The sequence below is a fragment of the Cylas formicarius genome, unplaced genomic scaffold (assembly GCF_029955315.1).
Source record: "Cylas formicarius isolate icCylForm1 unplaced genomic scaffold, icCylForm1.1 PGA_scaffold_1__22_contigs__length_36826433, whole genome shotgun sequence".
Lineage (NCBI taxonomy): Eukaryota > Metazoa > Arthropoda > Insecta > Coleoptera > Brentidae > Cylas > Cylas formicarius.
In genome coordinates this window covers 15848736-15872387 of record NW_026844264.1, presented here as the reverse complement: position 1 = coordinate 15872387, position 23652 = coordinate 15848736, and the positions used below count along the sequence as shown (strand labels likewise).

General features: G+C 34.1%; 1 protein-coding gene and 1 long non-coding RNA gene across 4 annotated transcripts in view; one reads left to right on the top strand and one right to left on the bottom strand.

Annotated features, from left to right (window-relative positions):
* LOC132697019 (uncharacterized) overlaps positions 1 to 23652 on the top strand; it is a 286016-nt gene that overhangs the window by 125896 nt on the left and 136468 nt on the right. The window contains exon 1 of one of the 3 annotated variants that reach the window (XM_060662264.1): positions 8599 to 8703. The exons of the other annotated variants lie outside the window; for them this stretch is intronic. Within the exon in view, the coding sequence (XP_060518247.1) occupies positions 8673 to 8703 (31 nt within the window). The 5' untranslated portion in view covers positions 8599 to 8672. Of the gene's footprint in view, positions 1 to 8598; positions 8704 to 23652 lie in introns of those variants that run through there. 3 annotated transcript variants of the gene reach the window in all.
* Positions 22825 to 23652, bottom strand: part of LOC132697443 (uncharacterized) — a 35875-nt gene continuing 35047 nt past the window's right edge. Inside the window, exon 3 of the long non-coding RNA XR_009618154.1 lies at positions 22825 to 22907. This is a non-coding gene — a long non-coding RNA (uncharacterized LOC132697443). The remainder of the gene's footprint in view (positions 22908 to 23652) is intronic.

Genomic DNA, 23652 nt, shown 5'->3' with positions numbered 1-23652 from the left:
CCCGGAAAGGGCAGACACAAACTGTATGAATATTAAAGCGAACTCGATTCTGTTAGCGAATTGTTTCCACTACAAACAAAATTGCTCGTACCCACTGACATATTTCCTAAAATAAAACGCGTCACTTCTTCCACGAAAAAGCACCTTTTGTATTTAGAATGGGATATTAAGTGGACGGCACTCAATTTAAAAGCACCGCTCTAAGCAAACCCAATTCCTTTTATTCCGTTTCACTGAAAGGGGTATAAACAAACGACCGATGCCGGTATTTTGTTTTGCAGCCTGTTCAAATATATAATGTATGTTTTTTCAGTGAATCGATACTCTGCTGAAAACTTGTGTATACTTACATTTGCGTCACGATTGCACGTTTTCAGTCGGAAGTAGACGGTCGAGTAGATCGTTTGAAATGTAGTTTTCCTTTCTCTCGTTCTTGTTTATACAGCTGACAGACTCCGACGAGACACAAATGCACTATGAAATATCTTGTTTCTATTGTATTTGATTTGAATAGAAATGTAAGTGAAATTAAAACAAAAAGTTACATTTCTATTTCCATCGTGCGTTGTTGCCCGTTTCAGAATAACAGTGTAGAGTTTAGATTATTTTTCAGTTTTAGCATTCCACGCCAAATTATGTAGAACTATTAATTTTTTATTTTATTTTACGTATCAAAATATTAATAAGACAGCATTTCTTTTCCTACTTATTATTTTGATTGTTAGTTAACTGGGTAAATTTAAGAACTGCAAAGAAATTAGGAAACCTTTGAATTTACCCTGTAAGACCAAGAAGTTCCAACCGGCTGTCTTCTAACGGTACACGGTGGCCAACATTTTGAAACTCCTCTATATTCTTAAATCAATTTAATCATTAATCAATCATTAAAAAGCTGCGTTTACTTATATCGCTATTAAAGTGTACAATAATATTTCTGCTACTATTAAAGCATGTCCATCTGCCAGATCCCATAAGAATAATCTAAAAAAAATACTATTAATGATTTCTTGATTTAATATGGCGATATAGGGAAGACCTACTTTGTTCTAATAATTAACTGAAGTTTTTTATTATAAGAATTTTATTTTTTTAATTGTTATGTGTAATTATAACTCTAAACATATGTAATGTCAAAGGTGGTTAGAGAATTTCAACACCAAGTGTCTTTACATTTAAGCTGTAAATGTAAAGAAAAAACAAATAAACTGCTGGTTCATATCTCTTTTTGTTAGGATTCATTTATCCTATAATTAATTACAAAACAATAACAGTTCCTGCAACAACAAGGGATAAAAAAACTTGTCGTGATAGAGCTGCACAGACGGCAGATACAACTTTTTTCCCTATTTTGTTAAAACAATTGTTAAAATTGAATTGAAATCAGAACACAGGTATTTGTAACAAAAAATGTGATATAAATAACGGCACGCAAGGGCCAACAAAGAGATATAATTTTTTTTAATAATTCTTAATAATTACTTTCGGAATTCAATTTAAACTTTCGGAAGGGCTTTTTCAGTAATTGACTTGGCATACATAAAAAATAGTTAAAAACTAATTTTACATATAAAACAGCAATATCAGGATTTTAGCAACATACATTTTACCTTTTCAAAAATATTCGCTTTAAATCCCCTTATGGGTCCCACAAAAATTTAGCAATAAACAACATATTTGATAAAAATGTAAACAATAGTTTTCTTAGCAATTATTTAACATCTGAGACCAAATCTTTAGAAGATTTGTTTTCTTAAAAATACTTGAGTGCGTCAATCAAATATCGGACACTTTTTTACAAACACTGAAATTAATTATTAAAATTAATGAAAACACCAAAAGAGCAGCAAAAATAGAAACACATGGAAACAGTTTCATCATTTCTAAATTCATTTTCTTGATTTGTCGGTTTAGTTTGAGAATACTCGGTCATGTCTTTGTTCCTACAAAATCATACTGTCATAAGGAAGGAATTCTATTCTCATAACGACGTCTGAAGCCTACATTTTAACGATTTAAAAATTCCGGTTGGACACCTCCGTGAGTGAATTAAGTTGGAAGACGTGATAAGTATTGGCAATGCCTTCTTTGCGGCTCCAAAAATGTACGTTATTCAAATAATTTCGGTGCCAAGCTTGAAGATGTTTACTTTATATTCGGAGTTCGTAAAAAAGGTTAACTCCAGTCGAAGCGGCGGAATAAGGTGGGGGAGCTTAAAACATTGGTCGGCAGCCGCAGGGAATGCGGTATAAGGGTCGGGGAGGGTCCTAGCGGCTTTTATAATGTATGCTTGCCCCCAGACAGTGGACACAAATATTAATTATTAAATTCAAATTTCGGTCGGTCTAGGTTTTTTTTGGCCTCTTTAGAGGTTTTCCCGAACCTCTAGTTTACCAACCAACGATTTTATCCCAATTAAGAGACAAATCAACAAAACTACAAATAGACATTAGAAATAAAGGACCCTCAATAAAACCTTCCACCTTCATATTAATAACGAAGAAGGAATAACCTGCATTCCAACCTATTATAAACGCAAAACGTTTTAATCTTTGTTTTGATGTTTTTCTTTTTTGTTTACTAATTTGACGGCATGTTAATTTCAGATAACTTTAATATAGTCCTTGAAAGTGATTATAATAATTTAGTTAAAACACAACGCTTCTACGATTATATCACTTTCTCAGCCAATACATTGATGACCATATTAACTGGAAAAGAAATTCTAAATATCTAATATCTAGATTAAAGCCTCAAAGTTGCGTTCTGATATACGAAGTTAACGCCAAAATTTCCCGGCCTGACATAGATGCAGCTCCAGTATTCCGATAAAACTTTGTTATCTTTTAAATATATATCTTAGTAGGCAGCAAAAAAAAATTGAAATCTTGCGTCAAACAGTTTTTTATTGACAGCATTTTAAACAAGACGTGTCCCAAAAAAATGTCGCAAATAACGCAAATTGAGTATAGAGCAATCATAAAGTTTTTGACAGAAGGGTTAGCACCTAAAATTATTAAAGAAATGCTGGATGGTGTGTACGGCCAAAGTTCTCCTTCGTATTCTGTAGTGAAAGAATGGGCAAAACGTTTTCGAATGGGGCAGAAGTCCCTTGAAGATAATTCAAGAACTGGTCGACCAGTGGAGGTCATAACAGAAGATATTGTTGCGATTGTGGAAGAGGTGGTATTGTGTGATCGACGTTTAAAGGTCAAGGAAATCTCAGAAATTACTAACCTTTCTGATACAAGTGTTCGTCGAATCCTGCATGATCATTTAGGTATGCCTAAGGTTAGTGCAACATGTGTTCCTAATAAATAACCTTTCGGCTATTCAAAAACAACGCCGTGTCGAGTGTGCGCGGTCTTTTTTGGAACTCTGTGGGTCGGAACCGAAGCCTGTGATAGAAACTATTGTGATGGGAGATGAAACTATGGTTCTCTATTATGACCCTCTATCGTAAAAATAATCAATGGAGTGGCGTCGTAAGGGTGAAGCACCTCCAAGAAAATTCAGAGTCTGCCAGTCAACAAAAAAGGTGATGGCCACGATCTTTTGGGATTGTGAAGGAATTCTTTTGATAGATTTTAAAGAAACTAATACCACTGTCAATGGTAAATATTACACAACATTATTACATAAATTGCGAGACTGCATACGTGTAAAACGTCGAGGAAAACTGACCAGAGGCGTGGGTCTTTTGCGCGATAATCCACCTGTCCATACTGCTGGTGTTGCACAAGCTGCCATTTTAGAGTATGAGTTCCAACAGATCGATCATCCTCCCTATAGTCCAGATATGGCCCCCAGCGACTATTATTTGTTTGGATATTTGAAAAGGGACTTGCGTGGACGGCGGTTTAACGACAAAGTTAAGTTAAAAGAGACTGTTTTCGCCCATTTTACAGACCAACCAAAAGAATATTTTTTCAAAGGGATTGACTTGTTAATAAAGAGATGTAATAATTGTATTGAAATTAAGGGGAATTACATTAAAAAATAATAAAAAAATGTTACTCTACTTTGTTTCTTTCATATTCAGGTCGGGAAATTTTGGCGCTGCCCTCGTAATTACAAATTATTTTAAATCATATATTATAACTGTATGCAGTTTTCGTTTTTTTTAAATACTTTTTAAAAAAAAAGATATATATCTATAAATCTAAATGCACTTTTTAATAAGAAAAAATCAAATAATATAATATAGTAAATTATAATAATTTAGACTTTTGAAACCATTTCAAAGCTAGGCTAAAGATTTTCTAATCAGAGAAAACTTGTGGAAAAATTCTTTACTCAGAAATTGTGATACTGTAGTCATATTTTTTTTGTTTTTTTTTTGTCTTTTCCTATCCAATATGGTTTTTCGATGGAAATAAACGTATTGTATTTCAAAAAAATATCTTAAGTTAATCTGAACTGATTTTAACAGTAATTTCTAAAATTTAGCTCTTTCTAATTAGTAGATATTTATTAATCGTAATTGTAATCCGAGTAAAAAATGAGTCCCATCAATCCACGGCGGCCATCTTTTTTTTTAGATTTGCGACTATTTTTTGGACATTGCTATGAAACACGGTAAGTGTCCGAAATTTGAAGCCATCCACTTAAAATTTAACACACATATAGAGTTTACCTCCATATCGAAGCCTATTGAAACTAGGGGGCTGGGGGGTCGGCAAATATTTTTGAAAATTTAAAAACCGCACTTGCAGGTTATAGAGAAAAACATCATTTCTCCAAAACGGTATATACGATCGAAAAAATTTATGAACCAGACGAAGCGCACGATCCGGACCTAAAACCTTGATAATTTTTTAAAAATGTACAGGGTGCGTCGGTAATTTTGCAAAAAAACTGAAAATTGGGTTCCCCTTACAAGAATAATTGATAAATAGAATGCTGTGATCCTTTTACATGGTTATCTAGCCCATATGGACAGTTAAATCTTTTGAATTTAAGGTTTTCACATATTATACTATTAATCCGATGGGCAAAATTTTAGAACCAGATAACGCGGGAGATCCGGAGCTATTACTTGTATTTTAGGCTTTTTTTTTGGATTATATACAGGGTTTTTAATTAAGGACTAAAATCTAAGAGACCGTGAAAATTGTATTTTTCGGTAATAAATTATTAACCGTAAATCAAAATTCGTTAAAAATATGCCCAATCGGTTCAAACAGTGTTATAGGCCAGATTAAGAGTAACAATTTTTGTATTTATGGTTTTCGTTTGAGATATTTAAAAAAATCCATATGAAAATCGCTGTTTGTCGCACCCAATTTAGACGCGATGACATCGTTGAGTATTACGGCGGACTGCATAGTTTCAGAAAGAAATTATTTTCTCGAAAACCATTTGCTCTATTAGAAAAATTCTTTTACCAGGAAACGTGGGAGATCCAGGCCTATAACATCTATTTCCGTAATTTTTTCAAAAATGTACAGGATGTGTCGACTATGGACAAAAAATCAAAAAGACACTGAAAATTGCCATTTTCGTGGGTAAATTATTAGCCGTTAATGAAAAACTATAAAAAAGAAATAATTTGGTTTAAACAGTATCGTAAACTGTGTCGAAAGAGTTTCAGGTTTATTATATCATACAGGGTGCGCTAGATATTTCAAAAATATCTTTTCAAATATCTGTTATTTGTACAAATTACGAGACGTAAAAGACGCTTTATACGGGGTGTATACATACAAAAGTTACATCGATTTTGCGAAAGTTTCATAGTGGTCCACAGGAGCACGATAGAAAAACAATGCGCCCCCCTAATAATATTATTTAGTAATCTTCTGGATTCCCCCTGCGTCGGTTATTGTCGAAATGAACTTGTTGACGTTTCGCCAATCATCCTGTTGGCTTCTTGAGAGCTTAACTATTTGTAATGGTCCGAATTTTCTACAATGCATAAACGACCACCCCATAAACTTTTAAAAACTTTGCGTGATAACTAACTGAAATATCTCGAAACTTCAATACTTAACCACGAAACACTTTAAAATAGCGTCAAATGTAATTAATGAAGATCCATTCCAGTTTTTTCTTCCAATAGCGAGGCAGATGCTGAGCGGCTATTGTTTCAACCGAGCGCCACCCCTCTTTATCCGCGAAGGGGCGGTAGTAATGCATACCCCCACTCCTTTTGTGTGGACGTCCTTGCCGTTTAATAAAGCCGGATCATAAATCTAACGCTCATAATAATACTCACAGTCTCCACAGTGATAATACTTAACCGAAGTTAGGGCTTAGAATTAATAATCTGGAGTCTGTTGCGAATTTACAGGGACGTAACTGAGGGGGGCTTTGATTCGCTTGTCCGAAACGAAATGTACAAACGTCGCTGATGGATTGTTTCGCTTCGGCAAACATTTTGTGAACCGAGTTTGCTGGTTGAAGCGAAATTAATTTGTTTACTTGGCGTGTCTTAATTAGTTTTGCGGAAGTAGCGGGACAGCCATAGATTTCTGCTCCTTTTTGTAAATAAATTAGTTAACGTCACTATGGAGCTTGGCAATTGCGATTCTAAATTACTCTAAAATCACCATATTTATATTGATATTCTTGTAGAGACGATTTTTAGAGCAAACCAGTTAATGAATTTATTTATCTGCCGAATATTGTGACCGGCTGCTGCTTTTACTTTGTTTAAACTTTCAGCACTCAAAGTTTTAATGTAAAATTTGCATTTATATTGCATTATTTTACATTGGATTGTATTCTCAATTTTCGCACAACATACAGATACGAATACCATTGAATTTTCAAATAAACAATACTTTTTTAAATATTTTGCAACTAAACGCGTGTGGTATCGCAGAACAGTTTTGGTTAGTTTGGAAACAATCTTTTTGGGTTAAGCGGTCCTAAGAAAAGCCTTTAGCACCAGAAATCGCCCCACAGAAGAAAGGCGACAAGATGCTAATTATATAACTGCGAAATCGTTTGTCGAATATCTGCTGACTGGGAGTTTAGTCAGCATGAGCTTATTAATTAAGTGTACTGGTTGTTAAATTTCTGTATAAATAATAATATAAACCCTGTTCATCTTTGATATTATTATTATTATTATATATTATGCATCGTATAAAAGCAGAGTTAGGAAAATAGTTATTTATACAGGCTGAGACAATTAAAGTTAGTCTGTTTCGAAGGGTTTACGGGCAAGCTAATAAGAGAAAATAGTCTATGCAAAACGCAAAGTTGATGAGCTAACGACTATTTATGTACAAAGGAAATATGAATAAACTGCATTCTGTATTTGGTATTTGTACCGTTGACAAATACACTTCCTACCGCTTCAATATAATGTAACTAAGATTGTTTCTTCTTAAAGCGTTCCGTAGTTCTAGATTACGCAATGCTTTCCGGAGGACTCGAACAACGGTTTAGCACCCACAGCATATAAAAATGCAAGTGTGAACCTTGTGGATCACATCCAAACGGCTACCTTATTTTATTGACAGCAACATTCTGCTTTCCAGGCTTTGAAAAAGTCCGTGTAACTATGGTGTAGAGAACCTTCGCTGCAGGAATACAGCGGCTCTTAATTTGAAAGACTTAATAAACTTTCCACAGAGACATAGTAGAAAAATTGGTCGATACCTCGCAACATTTCTATGGTTTTACTATAAGACACACTAAGAATCATTTTTGCTTGTTTCATTTGTTTGTTTCATCAAAAGATGCCAATTATTATAAACTCCTGCGTAAAGTATGTGCAGGAGCTTTAATCAAGCGTGATAGCAGGATGATTGAATATTATAATCGATTTATACTTGAGTAACGGTCAAATGCCATCCTATTTGCTGGCGAATAAGATTTAAGTAACGAGAATAAAAAAGTTGGTCCGGCAGATCTATTTAACGGATTTCACGAAACATAAAGTTTATAACGTTCTTCATGAATAAAAAGTCCCAAAAAACTTTTCTAAACCGCACTTGGCCTCACGGAAGCATGAATATATCTGGAAACCTTTCGAATGGAACTTCGAAGCTACACAGTCAACTTAGTAAACTTGCCTTTTGGGATTAGAATTCTTTGTTTTACGAAAGTTCGAAAGTTTAACAGCTTCCGAGCTTTTACATATTACAATCGATGTTGCCGAAGCGCCTTACGACCCCAGTTGTTTTGAAAGTAACTAATTAAATATTTAGTGCAAATATTATTACATGACAAACTTCCATTAAGTATTAACTTCGTCTGAAAATAAAGTACAAAACTATGATAATGGAAAACGGGACGGGTATTAGTTAAGTGAGGAAACTGGCGATAAAATATTAAGTCACCACCTTAAGCCGAAAACTTGGCCGCTGGTTGCTGAAAATTTGATAGCATAATGTCAACCAATAATTCACAAGGTTATGGTGGGCTTATTGCGACATAATACGTCTCGCGCATGTGGTACAAATTTCAACTTGACAGCTAGTAGTGTGTGGTGAGTCGGTGAGTGGCAGTAACGGATAGATAAGTGGCATGATAAACCGGGTGTGCATTTGGTAATAAACATGGCACATTCTGAACGATCAACCCTGCATAGACAAACGAGCATTGCGTGCGTGCCGATTTCATCGTCATCGCCGGGGCTCTGCGTTATACAAAACGAAGAAGATATCACCCACACTTTGTAAAATGCTTAAATTTTTCAGTAGATCGCAGGAGCTTTCTAAATGTTCTCAATTTCACTGCTCTTCTCTAAAGGTAAGAGATACAACATAAGCTAAATCACAGTCGAGAGTCAACAATGAAGCTAAATTGATTACAAGACTGCAAGAAAACGATGGGGTCATAATCCCCTACAGAATAAACTAAATTAATATTTTCTAACGTATAGGCATCAGTTAATTTTTCCATACATCGGTAGCAGTTGGTCCTACAGGGCGCGTTCAAAATCAGCGTGTAATTTTTTTTAATGTCCTTGGTTCTTCAGAAACCTATTCAAATTGGTGCCGTTCAGTGGCGTGCGGTACAATGTGTTGCAGGGTAGGCAAGGGGAAAAAAAATAGCGCCGCAGGCGAAAAATTTTTGGAGTGCCACTCCCTAATTATGTTTTCCCATAAAGGACATAAAAAATAGAGCGTATAGTAGGCAACAGAACCAAAAAAAACGAAAAACTCAAAAGAAACGCATGTATTACATACAGCACAACACAATACATTATTATGTACAATGTACGTGGATATATTATAAAATGTACTTAACATATTTTAACTTTAAGCTCAAATAAAATAAAAATCAAATAACAGCAAATAAATTTATTATTTATAGATTAATTCAAAACGGCGATTTGTTTTCAGAAACTCTTTCAATACGTCATCATAAAATTTTGTGGTCCTTTTTAATTCTTGTAAAAGTCCAGTTTCTAACGAAATTATTGTTAAATTGTTCAACCTTGCCTGTCCTTGCGTATTCCTTAAATATGTATGAATTCTTTTTAGGCCAGAAAAAGATATTTCTGCTGACGCACTACTGGTTGGGATGGTGAGAATTAATTTTCCTAATTTTATTAGTTCTGGAAATGCGTGACACATTTTTTTCTCTTGACAAAAAATGACAATTTCATAGGCATTTAAACCCGTGAATTCGGCAGAAGAACGATGCCAAAGTCTTCAATTTTTTAATGCAATTCACATCAGCACTGCACTCACACTCCAAAATGTTTACTTTTCATTAGACATCACGCCAAAAACCAACAAAACAATACGAATAATCTCTCAAAAACAATATCGCCAGATTTCCAATTAGCACTGCTTAATATATTTTATGGCAGAATGATTTTGCAGTCATGAAATCATTTGGAAACAATATACAGATGATTTACAACCAAATTTCTAATTTGCTACATAATACACATTTTAATAAAACATCATAAAATTGATCGTTTACCTAAAATAACGTGGGACCGTTTCTTATATAGTTCTGTAATACATCGGCAATGGCAATACCGCATGCTGCGGGCCGCGGTATCGCAGTGCATCCGACGGATCGGTCGGTCCCGACTACTTTCGTGTGTTCATTGCTTGCAGTAACGCAGTGCTTTTGCTTGCCCATTTAAATATGTTATGTTAATGTTAAGTTTTGGCCGTGCGTTCGACTTTGAATAATGGGATGCAACCGTAATAAAGACTATACTAACTTACTATTTAGAAAAATAAAAATATGTAGGTCATTTTAAATAGGTACGGAAGGGTAGGCAATGCTTTTTTTACCTATATGTAATGCACGTCACTGCTGCCGTTGAGGGCAAATATTTCTACAAATTTCTTAAAAATATTTTTTCGAATCCGCTGGCACGTGACTTCTTCGAAAACTATAAATTACAAATTGCACTCGTCAGGAAAATCAAATATTAGAAAACTTCCAAATCTGCGCAAAATACTTTTTTTTATGCAGTTTAGTTTTTTCCTTGAAAAGATAATTTTCCGAGACTGAATCGTTTTCTGGAATATGTAAATTTGGGGAAGGTCGTTTGTCGACATAATCCAAATCGTAATTATTCCGCTTTCAACCCTTTTCGCTATCTGACACGGATTACATTGGGCGGAGGCCGTTAAAAAAATGTATAAATCACGACCCCCCACCCTCCGATTTGTAATATACCAAGGCCCTCAAAAAAAGTAATTTCCTTAAACCCATCACAACGTGGACTTATTAAATTTTTTACCTAAACGATCGCGGCAGGAGTGGAACATACCAGGATAGTTCAACGAACTATAATAAAAGTAAAACGAAAAATTTAATTAAAGTCGCTATTTGTAATGCAGACATTTTGTGGAGTAGATCTTCCCGGACGGACGAAATATTTCGGGAATGTTTTAAATCGAATTCTCGGCTGCCGATATCAATCAAACCCACGAACGAGCTACACTAAAGCTGTTAAATAGTGTATAAAACAAAAGAATGCCGTTTCGAGGCGTTTTTTGCTTAATTTAAAACGAACGAAAAAGATGGGTTGAATTTGAACAACCTTAAATTCGAAATATCTTTTTTTTTATTTAAATGTTTAATGGTAAAATAAGTGTATATTCTAAAAAAATAGCAGTAACGCTTGTCAGTGGCATATAAATCCTGGAACTCATGGGAAAAGTTTTGTAAATGAATAAATCGTGTACAATAAGTTTATCGATCTGTGATTGTTATACTGAACGCTATTAAAAGTTTTTTCGCATTTTCGAAATTAAGAAACCAATACCCTTAAAACTATGATTTCGGGTTAATTGCAAAAATTTCATATTGCATTTTAACCCTTTCAGGACGGCACCATTTTGCCGCAAAAGTGCCACACAGACGGCTGTTTTTTGCGCACCCTCTGGGCCAATGTCATATATATCGGGCATAGAAATGTACTTGTGGGAACTTTTATAAAAACGCAAAAAAAATGCTTTTTTTAATGAAATAACTTTATTTTAATTTAAAATATATTTTTTCAACCAACAAACTTTGGAAAAACATCTTTTAGAGGCAGTTTTTATCTTTTCAGTTGAGGGAACTAATGTGGGGAAATGTCTGTTCTGTAGTATAGCTATATCAGCAGTTGCAGAAACGGAAGTGGGCTTGTTGGTATTGGATTTGTATCTGCAACAACAAAAATTAACGTCATTAAATAGAAGAACCTGAAAAAAATCAGCAAGCTTTTGAAAATTCCATGTGGAAAATTTTGTTGAAACTTAGCAAGCGGCACTGGGCAAGTCTGTATGTAACCATTTTGTTTTTGTGCATTGTTGTTATCATCATCACGTCTCTCCTGTCTTTCAACTTCAAAACCAGGCAGGTGTCCGAACTTTTCCCGTATACTTCATCTTTTTCTAATTTTTCTTTTAGAATCGGCATGTGGAGTCTTTTACGTCTAACAGTCCCACAAGATTTTTTTTTGTGAAGAACATATGATAAGATCGGACTCCTATAGAAAGTATCTGTAAACAGGGAGTGACCTTTGTTTAAATACGTTTTCATACCTCGTGACTTCTAATCCTTTAATATTTTCTTCGGGATTATATGTCTGTTTGCCAATATAGACAATAATGTCTAGCATGAATCCTGTTCCACAATCAATTAAGACATACAGGTTTATACCAAAAGCGCTTAGTTCTTATATATTGCTTAAAAAGAAGCCATCCTTTGAACAGTATCATACTTTCATCAATCAATAGATTTTTAAAATGATACGTACTTTATGCAATCCATCACCAGTTTTAGCATTCATTCTCGTTGTTTGAAAAATGCAATTTTTTTTACAATTTGTAAGTATCTGTTTCTTGTCATTTTTTGGCTAAAGACTGAAGAGTATAAAAGACCAATCTTCTTTTATTTCAAGATTTCTTTTTCTACTCATGATCATAGTCAACTCACGAAATGTGAAAAACTCATCTCAATAAAGATCTTTCCATTTATTTTCATTTGTTTATATAGCATATCTGTTGGTCTCGGAAATTATGAAACGTGCTGAATGAAGATTTTTCTCTCAATGGCATGTCCTTTACTCCACTACTTATGTATATCACTATAGTCCTTGGTGCTACTATCATTGTGAATGTTTTCGTTTGAGGTATCATGATGACTCTCTAAACTTAACATCTTGAAATTCTTCATCAATGTCTTCTGCAGAACTGCTTCCTCCACCGCCGATATCACTCGGAAAATATTCACTACCACTATCAATAAATGGATTACCTTCACTATCTGATCCTAACAATTCTTTGAGACTCCTTACTTCCGCGTCTGTTAGTTAGTTATTATTTGTTTTTGTTTTTTTTTTTTCGCTAAGGTCCGGATTTTTCTACGCACGACATTTTGAATGCAACTAAAACACTTACTTGGTGTCAGGTTTTTGTCTTGACTGAGTCTACGTCCAACATCGGAGATGGAAGGACCTCTGAAGAAACTCGCCACTCGTGCTAGCGAAACGTTAGGAAGTAATTCCAACCGACGACGGCCTTTAAACCCGAATCAAGATAATACCTTGCACCTGTTATATTCGCAAATTCGCACATTTTTCTTAAAAAATTTTTTAAACCAATGCTATTATTCCTGAAGCTGTAAACAGAAACCCGAATAAATAGGCCACAATTCCGCGTAGCCGCATAACGTCAATGCGAATTGACGTATCAACATGTCAAAATTAATAAAATCACAACGTAAACATTTCCCGATAGTTTTAGCGCAAACATCAAAGATAGGTTCCAATCGTGTACGAAATTAATATCTATTAAATTCAGCGGATCACTCCATACGTGTTTTCGGATATGTTCCGCGTAATACGTATTGACTCTAAAATTATTACTAATAACTAGACGTCAGATATTTTGTTAATTATTGTCACTACATATTTAATGTATTATTGTGTAAAATGGGAATGTTTAAACAGCAATTTATGATTCCTAAATTGTGCATTTGGACATAATGCACGTTGTAAATTTTACCAAAATAGATAATTGCCCAGTTAATATGAATGCTTTGAATCAGCATTTTTTTTATTTCGGTAGAATGGCTATAGAAACCGCCCTGAAATCTCGTCCCTATTATTCCAGAGTTTTCAGTAATGCTAATTGAGTGCTAATAAAGACTGTAATGCGCAGCAGTATATAAAGTATAATAACTTCATTTATTTCAGTTTATTTTTTCATTCAAATTCAGTTTCGATACATTGAAAACAGGAATTATTTTTGCAGATTTTGGTATTTGGAGAAATATAACTTCAAACGTTACAAAATGACAAAAATTAGCAACATTAAAGAACATTTTTTTTCCAACAGCGTCTCCTGGGGACGTAGCGGATCAGCATGAATTTTCCAACTTTTGAATCTGCTATACGTTCGATGTTCCTTCGGCCTGTCCCTGCCTAATAATCTGCCGTTACGGAAGATATGTCTGAGAAATTCAAATTTTCTTTTTTTAATTGTAAACTGAACTTCCAGATCTTTTAATCTCAATCCGATTTTTTTTGTAACTAGGTCCATCCAAGCAATTTTCCACAAGCGCCTGTATGTTTATTTTTTATTTACTTAAAAAAAAGTCTACTTAACAGGCATGAAACGCAACTAACAGGTAGGTTGTAATACAAATTATTAAATAGTTACAGAGGCATTGGAAGTAATGATGATATCACGAAACTTAACCTAATGTCTAGCCTAACATAAGCATTAACCCTAATAAAGATACAGGAGAATAGGAAAAGACTTAAATTAATAATTATAGTTAATGGGGCAACAACGTTTTTACCTTAGTAATAGATTGCAAAAAAAAAGTTCAAATCAGGTCGAGAAATGTATTTGGAGCACATTGAGAAAATAGGTGAAAATTTGAAAATATTTGATCTTTGTGTGGGTAGAAAGAACGTATTACTATGTCTAAAGTTAATACGGGTAACTAGAAAATTTAGTCTATGAAATAGGTCAGAGCAATCAAACAAGTTATTGAAAATTATAAATAATCATAGTAATAATCAAGTAAGTATAAGTAATCATAGCGATCACTAAGAGGCACATAAGCTAATCTATATTGCATCTGGGGGATATACTCCGTCCAACTTATACCATATGTACTTCAGAAACTTACGTTATTTTGTTTTCGGGCTACTATTATGACAATTTTATCCAGGAGACCAAACTACTGATGCATACTCCAACTTAAAACTGATGTATGATTTATATAATACTGTTATCAATTCTGTATTTTTAAAGTCTCTACGTACGACAAATTCACATCTTCTTGAGGCTTCTGCCACTACCTTATTAACATGAGGAACAGAGGATAATTTCGAGTCGATTATTACTTCCGAACGAAAAAATGATAGTCATATTTCACACCTGCACTCATACTGGTAAAAGAGACTACTTTAAACTTGGCTGTATTGAGTTGCATGTTATTGTTGATTTGCTCCAAACTATACTGAAGAGTAAGACAATCTTCTTCAATTCTTATCTTTTTTAATTTTTACGTCGTCACATATATCAAAAAACTGACATCAAGGTCGTTAACAATATCATTAACGAAAATGTTGAATAATAATGATTCCAATATTCATGTTGCCTTAGCTAATGTTAGACCTTCCACTTCTCCTTTTAATAAATACTTTCCTCGATTATTCGATTCTGAGTAAAATTTCGTTGACTGTTGTGCCAAGATAATTAAAGTGGGTAACCTGCTCGATAACTTTATTGTTTATAAATAGCTGACCTCTATATTTATTCTTGGACTCAGCTAACATTTCTATTTTGTTGATATTTATGTTCGGTCCGTGCTCTTCACTAGTCCTTGTTACCTTGTCAAAGTACGGAACATTACTGATTTTATCGATTTCGTAATATCCGGAAAAAAATCTGGTATCGGGGTTTAAAACCTGACGTCTCTTTCAGAGCAGCCATGTTTAGACCATAGTGCGGTGAAAACAGATACATTTCAAAGTGACAGACATAAGTAGTTGATTACGGCTGTAGCAACTTCTTGGCGTGTATATAGTATAGTTAATGCTCGAAGAACTGGTCCAATATTTCGAGATATTTATCAATCAAACTGTCATCTTTTAATTTAAAATTTCACTGTCTCGAAGGTTTGCAAAAAAAATTTACAAACTACACATTAGGTCCATGTATAATTCAACACTTGGGTAAAACCTTGAATCTCGCCCCTAATTTAATTGCCAGATTTGCCAAACAAGAAAAATATTCGGGGATGTCTTTTCCATTTTTATTATTGTAATTTTATAACATGTTCAACCGGAGAGGTTGTGTTTTGCGTTCAAACGGCCGAGGAGAGAATAAAACGTATGTAAATATATGATAATTCCTCACAGAAACAAATTGGGAAGCTTTGCATGACATCCGAGCGTGATTCTACCGAGAAAAATGCAGAAGGATGGTTTCCTTTGAATGAAATATGTTATTATCTTAGCGTCTGTTATCCTTTGCGGAGTAATAATCTAAGTGCATAACGAACTGTGGGTATAAGTTTTCCGTTTGTCGGATGGAAAATAATAGTACGAAGAAAAGGCATTCCAAACTAACTCTCCATTTTATTATAACTGTAAATATTTATCATTTTCTCCAAATATTGCGAACTGTTAATTGGAGATTTTCTTCCGATCATTTCTTCCAGGTTAAGAGGAAGTTGTTCCTATGTGCAGGATTACATCAGATTTCAAACGCATATGAACATTGGTGCTATATTTAAATTATTACTGTCCGGTCTGTAGAATGTAAAGTTTCGGTGGCTTTGAACTTTGAACATATTAATAGCATATATAATATGTACATATATATATAATATATAATATAATTTTTAGAAAGCGGAGCGGATAACTATCGGAAAATAACTATAGTCGGTACGATTTGTGATGGCATAGTCGGTCATAAAGTCAAGAGGTTGCCTCAGCATTTTACCTGTTTCCACTCGTATACTAAGAATGGACAAAACCCACCCATTTACCTGTGTTTGTCTATTATGCCCCGGTGTCGTTCACTCGACAGAGATAGCACCAATTACCGGATAATTACAGTAGTCTCCACTACAAAATTTTTGAAACATTGCTGCCGAAACTCAATAGGCGGTTTTTAATTATTATGGATAACGCACGATATAATTTTAGACTTAGTGAAAGTATACCAAACGCATCGACAAGAAATGAAGAAATTATCAATTGGCTGTGCAAAATAAGCAGATTAATTACCTAGAAAATCATCTAAAATGTGAATTGTTATAAATTGTCAAAAATTATAAAACAAACTTGCCGAATGCTACAGGCGAGATAATTGCAGTAATGGGTTATTAAGTTTTAAGATTGTCTCTCTTCCGTTGTATATTTCCAGGCAGTAACCATAGAAAATTGAATCAGTTGTATTACATATATATAAAATATAATAAAAGAATACTGGGAAAGAGAGAATACACTTGATATAACGGTACCACCGCTTGTCATTAGCGTAGACGAAGGATCATTTTCTCAGTAGTACCAGATTCAATTTTGGCTCTGATGAAGATATTTCATGATAAAATACAAACTAAGTATGGTTTACTTCTATATTTACTCTTGGCAAAGAATTTTTTATACAGTATGATACATATTTTTTAATATCCCGATTTTTTTGGTATTGCTTTCATTTTTATTCCATGGAGTTTTCGGACAGCAGTTCATTTAACAATCTTACATGTAGATTCACCTACTTAAATATTCGCATATTGAGAATTTTACCTAGGAGGAACACATGATATATTATTACATAGAAAATACATGAATCTATCTCTTAGTATGAGCGTACTAGTTAAATTAATAAATGCCAAGTAGAACTGTTTACTCCGAAGTAATATAATCATGATCGTTAGTGCATTGATCAGATAGACATTTAGGACGGAACATAAGTGCAAGCAAGATGAACAATCTATTTTATTCTATTTTATTGCGGACTATGCTATCACAAATCGTACTCATTATATGTATAATTCTAATGTTAAACACTAAAGCACCGGTAGGACAAATACATGGCCCCCTACCTGCCATGCGGGACCCTTGACGATCATCGAAATTCTCTATTTATAATATATGGCTCCCTGGCATTAAGAAAGAGAGCATAATTCCCCTTTCGAATTAGCCATTTCTAAAATTTCGCCAAGAATGATATTTTGATTCTTTGTAAAGGGTTTAATTCCCATACTCTAAATTTTCAAAAACTTGAATCCACTTTTTAGTCATGTCATGTCAAGTAACCTGCCTAATTTTTTTTTGCAATTTGTGTTTATCTGAACAAAATAATTTTCTTTTACTCCCTACTCTAAAATACCCAATTATGTAGTCATCCAGCTTGCGCAAAAAAAATACTTCAGCACATCAGCTTCGTTATCCACTGCGATAAATCATTTAGGACGTTTTCGATACCTCACGGGTTTTGGATTGATCGGATGATTTTGCAAGATTTTGACCACTGATGGTGTTGTGACATTTGTCTTGTTCTTCAGTCACTCATTTATTAATCATTCTCTCCTCTGCCAAATTAAACTTGTGACCAAAATGTCGTTAAACAAAGTTATGTACTGTTTTAAAATTATGAAGTATAAAAAAAGAGAAAAAAATAGTCACGCATAGCAGGGCACCCCTCTCCTAATACATTTGTCTTATGTTGACACCAACGAAGAAAATTGAATGACCCATAAGTAACGCAAGGCTGGAAGTTACGTACTTCCTAAAATATTATGGTTTCCCTAGGACGCGACGCCGACAATTTTTAATAAGAAAAATCCATTAGGAATGATGAAAAATGGCAAACGAGAATTCTTCGTTACATTTTAAAGGCGACCCTGAAGTAACGTTACAAACTTATTTCAAAGAAATGAGTGCGAAAGGGTATATAAGGCTTTTATGGATTAGCGAAGTCTAGAAGAATGCCAATTCACCGTCTGAAATGCTCTTTTCACTTTTTTTCTTGAGGGATTCGTCGACGAAAAATGAATTGTCATCTCTCGAGGGCTATTCTGTTTCATATAGCGGCCTCCGATAGAAAATCTACCGACGCTCCTAAGCTTAATTAATTTATTTAAAGTGCTTAAATCGGACTATAATTTAATTATCATTTCTATTGAGCGTGTGAATTGACCAAGAGCTGATCCATTTAAATTAATTATTAAGTAATGGCAATTAAAATTAAACCCCTTTTGCGCTTGTATTTTATTCTATTACAGGGGAATAAAAGTGTTTTAAAATTTATAATAGGACAAATATTATTTATAATAATTTTTTTCTACGGCTTTGCTATTCTTATAAAGACGATTTCGCATAACATTGGGTCTCTGTAGATATTCTGGTCAAATAAAAATAATACTACACATATACTATTTGTAAAATACATCATGTGGAACGGTTAACAAAAAACAAAATACAATTAAGAACAATGAATCGCGCTATTATTTAAAACTCTAATGATTGAAATTGTTCGAACTAATCAAGATGAAACAAAACGTTGCCAGAGAGTACTTGCTACGAGGTACGTACTTATCGGTATACAGGGTGTCCAGATAAAACGTGCCAATAGTTTAGGTGGTGAAAAAACTATGAAAAAAAAAGTGCCAAACTTTTAAAAAAATTAACTTTAGTTTCGAGAAAAAAATATAAACCAATTTATTGAATTATCATTTCTCGACGGATATTCTATTTCATATAGCGGCCTCCGATAGCGAATCTACCGACGCTCCTAAGCTAAATTAAAGCTTTCAAGTTAACTTTATTTGAAATCGTTTTCGAACGCATAGTTGGCTCAAACTACATAAATATGATAAAACAAAGTGCCTAACTCGGGCTATAATTTATTTATCATTTCTATTGAGCGTGTGAATTGACCAAGGGCTGATCCATTTAAATTAATTATTAAGTAATGGCAATTAAAATTAAACCACTTTTGAATGAGTCTATCCAAAACGCTTGTATTTTATTCTATTGCGGCGGAATCAAAATGTTTAGAATTTAAAATTTAAAATAGGACTTTGCAGAAATGCAAAATTTTAAAAACAAATATTATTTTTAATAAGGCTTTGCTATTTTTCTAAAGATGATTTCGCAGTGCATTGGGTCTCTATATACATTCTGGCAAAATAAAAATAATTCTACCTAAAGTTTTTGTAACAATACATCAGGATGAACAAAAAACAAAATACGATTAAGCTCAATGATGAATCACACTATTATTTAAAACTCTAATTCTTGAAATTGTTCAATTTATTAAACCTAGTATATCCAAATCATTATTGAAACTAATCAAGATGAAACAAAACGATTCCAGAGAGTACTGGGTACGTGGTACGAACATATACAGGGTGTCCGGATATACCGTTCTAATAGTTTAAGTGGTGAAAAAAGTATGAAAAAAATTAGAAAGAACGGTGTCAAACTTTAAAAAAATCTTACTTTGGTTTGGAGAAAAAAATATAAACCTATTTATTGCATGTCCCTTGACTTAATTTTTTAATTCTAGTTAGGGATAAGTTAGTCTATCACGAATTCTTAAAGAGATTAATAAAAAAACTATTGTTTCCAAACTTTGTTTCCAATTAATTAATTAATTAATTAAAAATTAATAAATTGATTTTTGCATTTTCGGGCCCATATGAAAAAAATTTCTTATATTATTCGAACGTAATTTCTGGACATCCTGTATAGATGACTAGTCTAAGCAACGCAGAGAACGTTGCTATTAGACAATATAGTGGTCCTGCTACAATAAAAATTGGTTTGACGCAAGCAGCATTGATATTTTCGTGTAGAAGGGAATGATTATCCGCACATGTTTCTACATTTCAGCCATTAACCTGCACTTTGCGCCATTTAGTTTTTAAACAGCCAATCCCATAGACTTAACTCGTTTTCCCAGACATTTAAGGAGATCTAGGCATACTTTGAGAAAATACTGCCGTACAACTACCGCATTTAAACTTACTGACGATCTGTCAGAGGCCATGTTAGTCATTGAATGCCTCAAGGTCATTGGTTGGATCTCGCGCATGCGCAGGTTGAATAAATTTCAATTTTTTTTTCTATATCTTTAGTATCTAAACGCTTTAAACCGATACAACATTGAGGCGTTCAACAATCATCATGGCCGCTGGCAGTTCGTCAACTCAACAGTTTTGAATTTGAATCCCGGACATTTGGCGAGTAGAGAAAAGTGTCTGGAAAGCGCTGTTTAAATAGGAAATGGCGCAAAATGCAGGTGCGGAAGTTTACGTCATAGCCTTCTGAAGCACTTTCATTACTACAATGTTTACAGCTCCTTATTATCTAATATACAAAAAGCGTTATAGATTTTTTACCAACTGTCCGAAACTCATCCAGCAGCGTCACCGTGAGATACAAGACTACCTAACATTTTGGCGCTTTCTAATTAATCAGCTTTGCTTCAAAATAAATAAAAAGAGATTAAAGGAAAATAATAATTAAATAGGAATACCCATACACAAAACTAATATTTTATAAATCACGAAATATTTAATCTTTTATTAGTTGTTGGTTTCCGTTGGTCATTGATAAGGACGTTATAGGACGTTGTAGGACAATACTTGAACACTTCAGATGTTCTTATAATTCAATAGTATATTAGGCAACAAGTGTGGTAAACAGCACTGGAGTCACGAGTTTTTTTCGCACGAGTTTACAACATAGTTGAAATTTTGTTTTTTATTGGTTTTCCAAAGAATCAAGGCAAGGAGCACACCAAGCTACGAGGTGAGACAAGCGTACAAATTTTTTACACCTTTGGCAGTAAAATCGAGTAACATCTCTTTCGGGTTCCTGGAATAATTTCCTGATGCGGTTGGGTATTAGTCGAAGTTCCAGCATAATACTGTCCTCTATCTCGTACAGCTTGTGCCACATTTAGCTCCAAAGAACGGCGTTCTAAATGTTGTTTTGCTAGTTCTATTGCATTTAAGTTTATAAACACACTCAGATTGCTGTCAAACTAAATCAGCGCAGTATGTCTTAGCAGCATCAACCAAGGCAAAAATCTTTATTCCATATTTATAAGGCTTACTTGGTATGTACTGCTTAAATCCACAGCGTCCTCGAAAAGCCTCACCTATAGCTGCATTAGTTCCTATAAGTAGGCGAATTAACAGTTTTGAACAAAACAATCGAACGTTGTTCTTATGGGAGCTAGTTCATCAAATTGCCTTCTTTGGTCTCTGGTCGATAGATCATCAAACCTCAAACAGTTAAGAAGAAATCTGAAACGTTGTTCGGACATTGTTACCCAAAATCGTTCAACTCCAGTTCCTGTTCTGTCCCAAATTTCTTTTGTATTCAGTCTACTACTTTTTAGTGTTCCGGCCAGGTAAAGTAACTCAATTAATGCTTTAATTTCAGTTGAGTCAGTTGGTTTACATGCTCTGTCTCTAGAACAGTTTGGAGCAACTGTGACGAAGTATAAGTTGCTATTGTCAACAATAGATTGCAACATATTGTCGGTGCAAAAAAGTGACCAGCAATCCATTGACGAAACGGCGTTTCTTGCATAATCTCTTACTCCAGGAAGGCGTACGATAATATTTTCCCGTCTGGTCCTTGAGGTTTTTTTCGTACAATGTTTTCTCCATGTTGTACCACCACATTTCCCAACAAAACTTGCAATTCTTGGGATTTTTGCTGGAGGTTCAATTTCTTCTGAATCTTAATCATTACATTCCTGCTCAAACTCGCTATCCGTGTCCCTTGCCTCAAGTATATCATCCTCTGCACCGAGTTCTTCTTGGTCATCTGGTTCTTCTTCAACTTCCACTCCATTCCATAATTGACGCAAATATTCTTGCTCTGCTTCCCAACTCGACATACGTAAAGATAAAGTGGTAAAATGTTAATGATATTTGATAACAAGCTTTTAAAATTGGTTGTGCAGGTTAAAATTGAATAAATTCATTTTTAATTCGTGGTCACTAAATATATGCAGTCAGGTAGATTAAAAATGTGTTATTAATTTTCGTATATTTCCACAGCTTTATTACAATTACAATTAAATTACTCTGCCACTGTGTAATACGAATTAATCAAGGTTAAAAGTATGGTGGTCAAACAATGATTTACCTTGTATATAAATTCGAAATAAGACAATTTTTAAATATCGATCATTTCGAATATACAAAATATAATATATTATAATGCGGTAAACGGTATTTGACTCATGAATTTATTTGACACGAGCGGAGCGAATGTTTAATAAATGAAAATAAAAAAATAAAACCACACGAACGAATACATACTTATACATAATACATACTTACATGATCGTCAGAATTGACAAACGTCAAAATTCAAGTCGTGCGGTAAAATCTCCGAAATCATCCGATTGCTCCCAAACCCGTACGGTAACATCCCGGAAATGACCGAAGGGGCTCGAATTCGTGGGACAAGAAACTCACGTGGTGAGATGACGCTCCTTAAATCGGTGTATAATTAGCTATTTTACAGAAAGGAATACAAAAAGGATTTTTCACGTTTATCTTTTCCCTCAACAATGCAAAACTTGCTTTCTATTTAAGCTTCGTATTCATAAATTTATCCACTTTCCTCGCCGTAATACCCCCAACACAAAGACACGGTAAGAACTTTAAGGCACCAATAAATTTGAGACTGTGTTCTATAAGCGCGGGGATCATTATGCAGCGATCGACTCTAATTCCATTAGTTTCCAAGAATATTACACAAAACTTTTCCGGGAGAAGCCAAATTCATAATTAACAATAATTCGAGCTTTTTATTAATTAGCAAGCCTTTTAAAACTTTTCGTGATATTTCACCCCGGCTTTTTCTTGAACGCTTTTATCGATAAATAAAGTAGTAAAACAGTCAACGCCCCCCAAAATAAATTATAGCGACCGCCTTCCGGATTATTCCGGGAGCGAAATTCCTCGTAACTTTGTTAATTTTGCCGGTTCGCCCGGAGCAAAATTTTATTCGTAAGGGAAAAGTTCGCGATTTGTTCCTTAATTGGTCAAAATACTTTGAATGCAGAAATGTTAACTACAAAACGAAGCAATTTTCAACTAATAACGCGATGAAGTTTCGCTCCCTTTTCACGCGCCCCCAAATACCACAGACCGCAAGAACTTATCGTATAGTTTACTCTCTAATAAAAGCTGATCCAGAATCAAAGTTTGGACTGCTGTGTCCTACGATTTAAA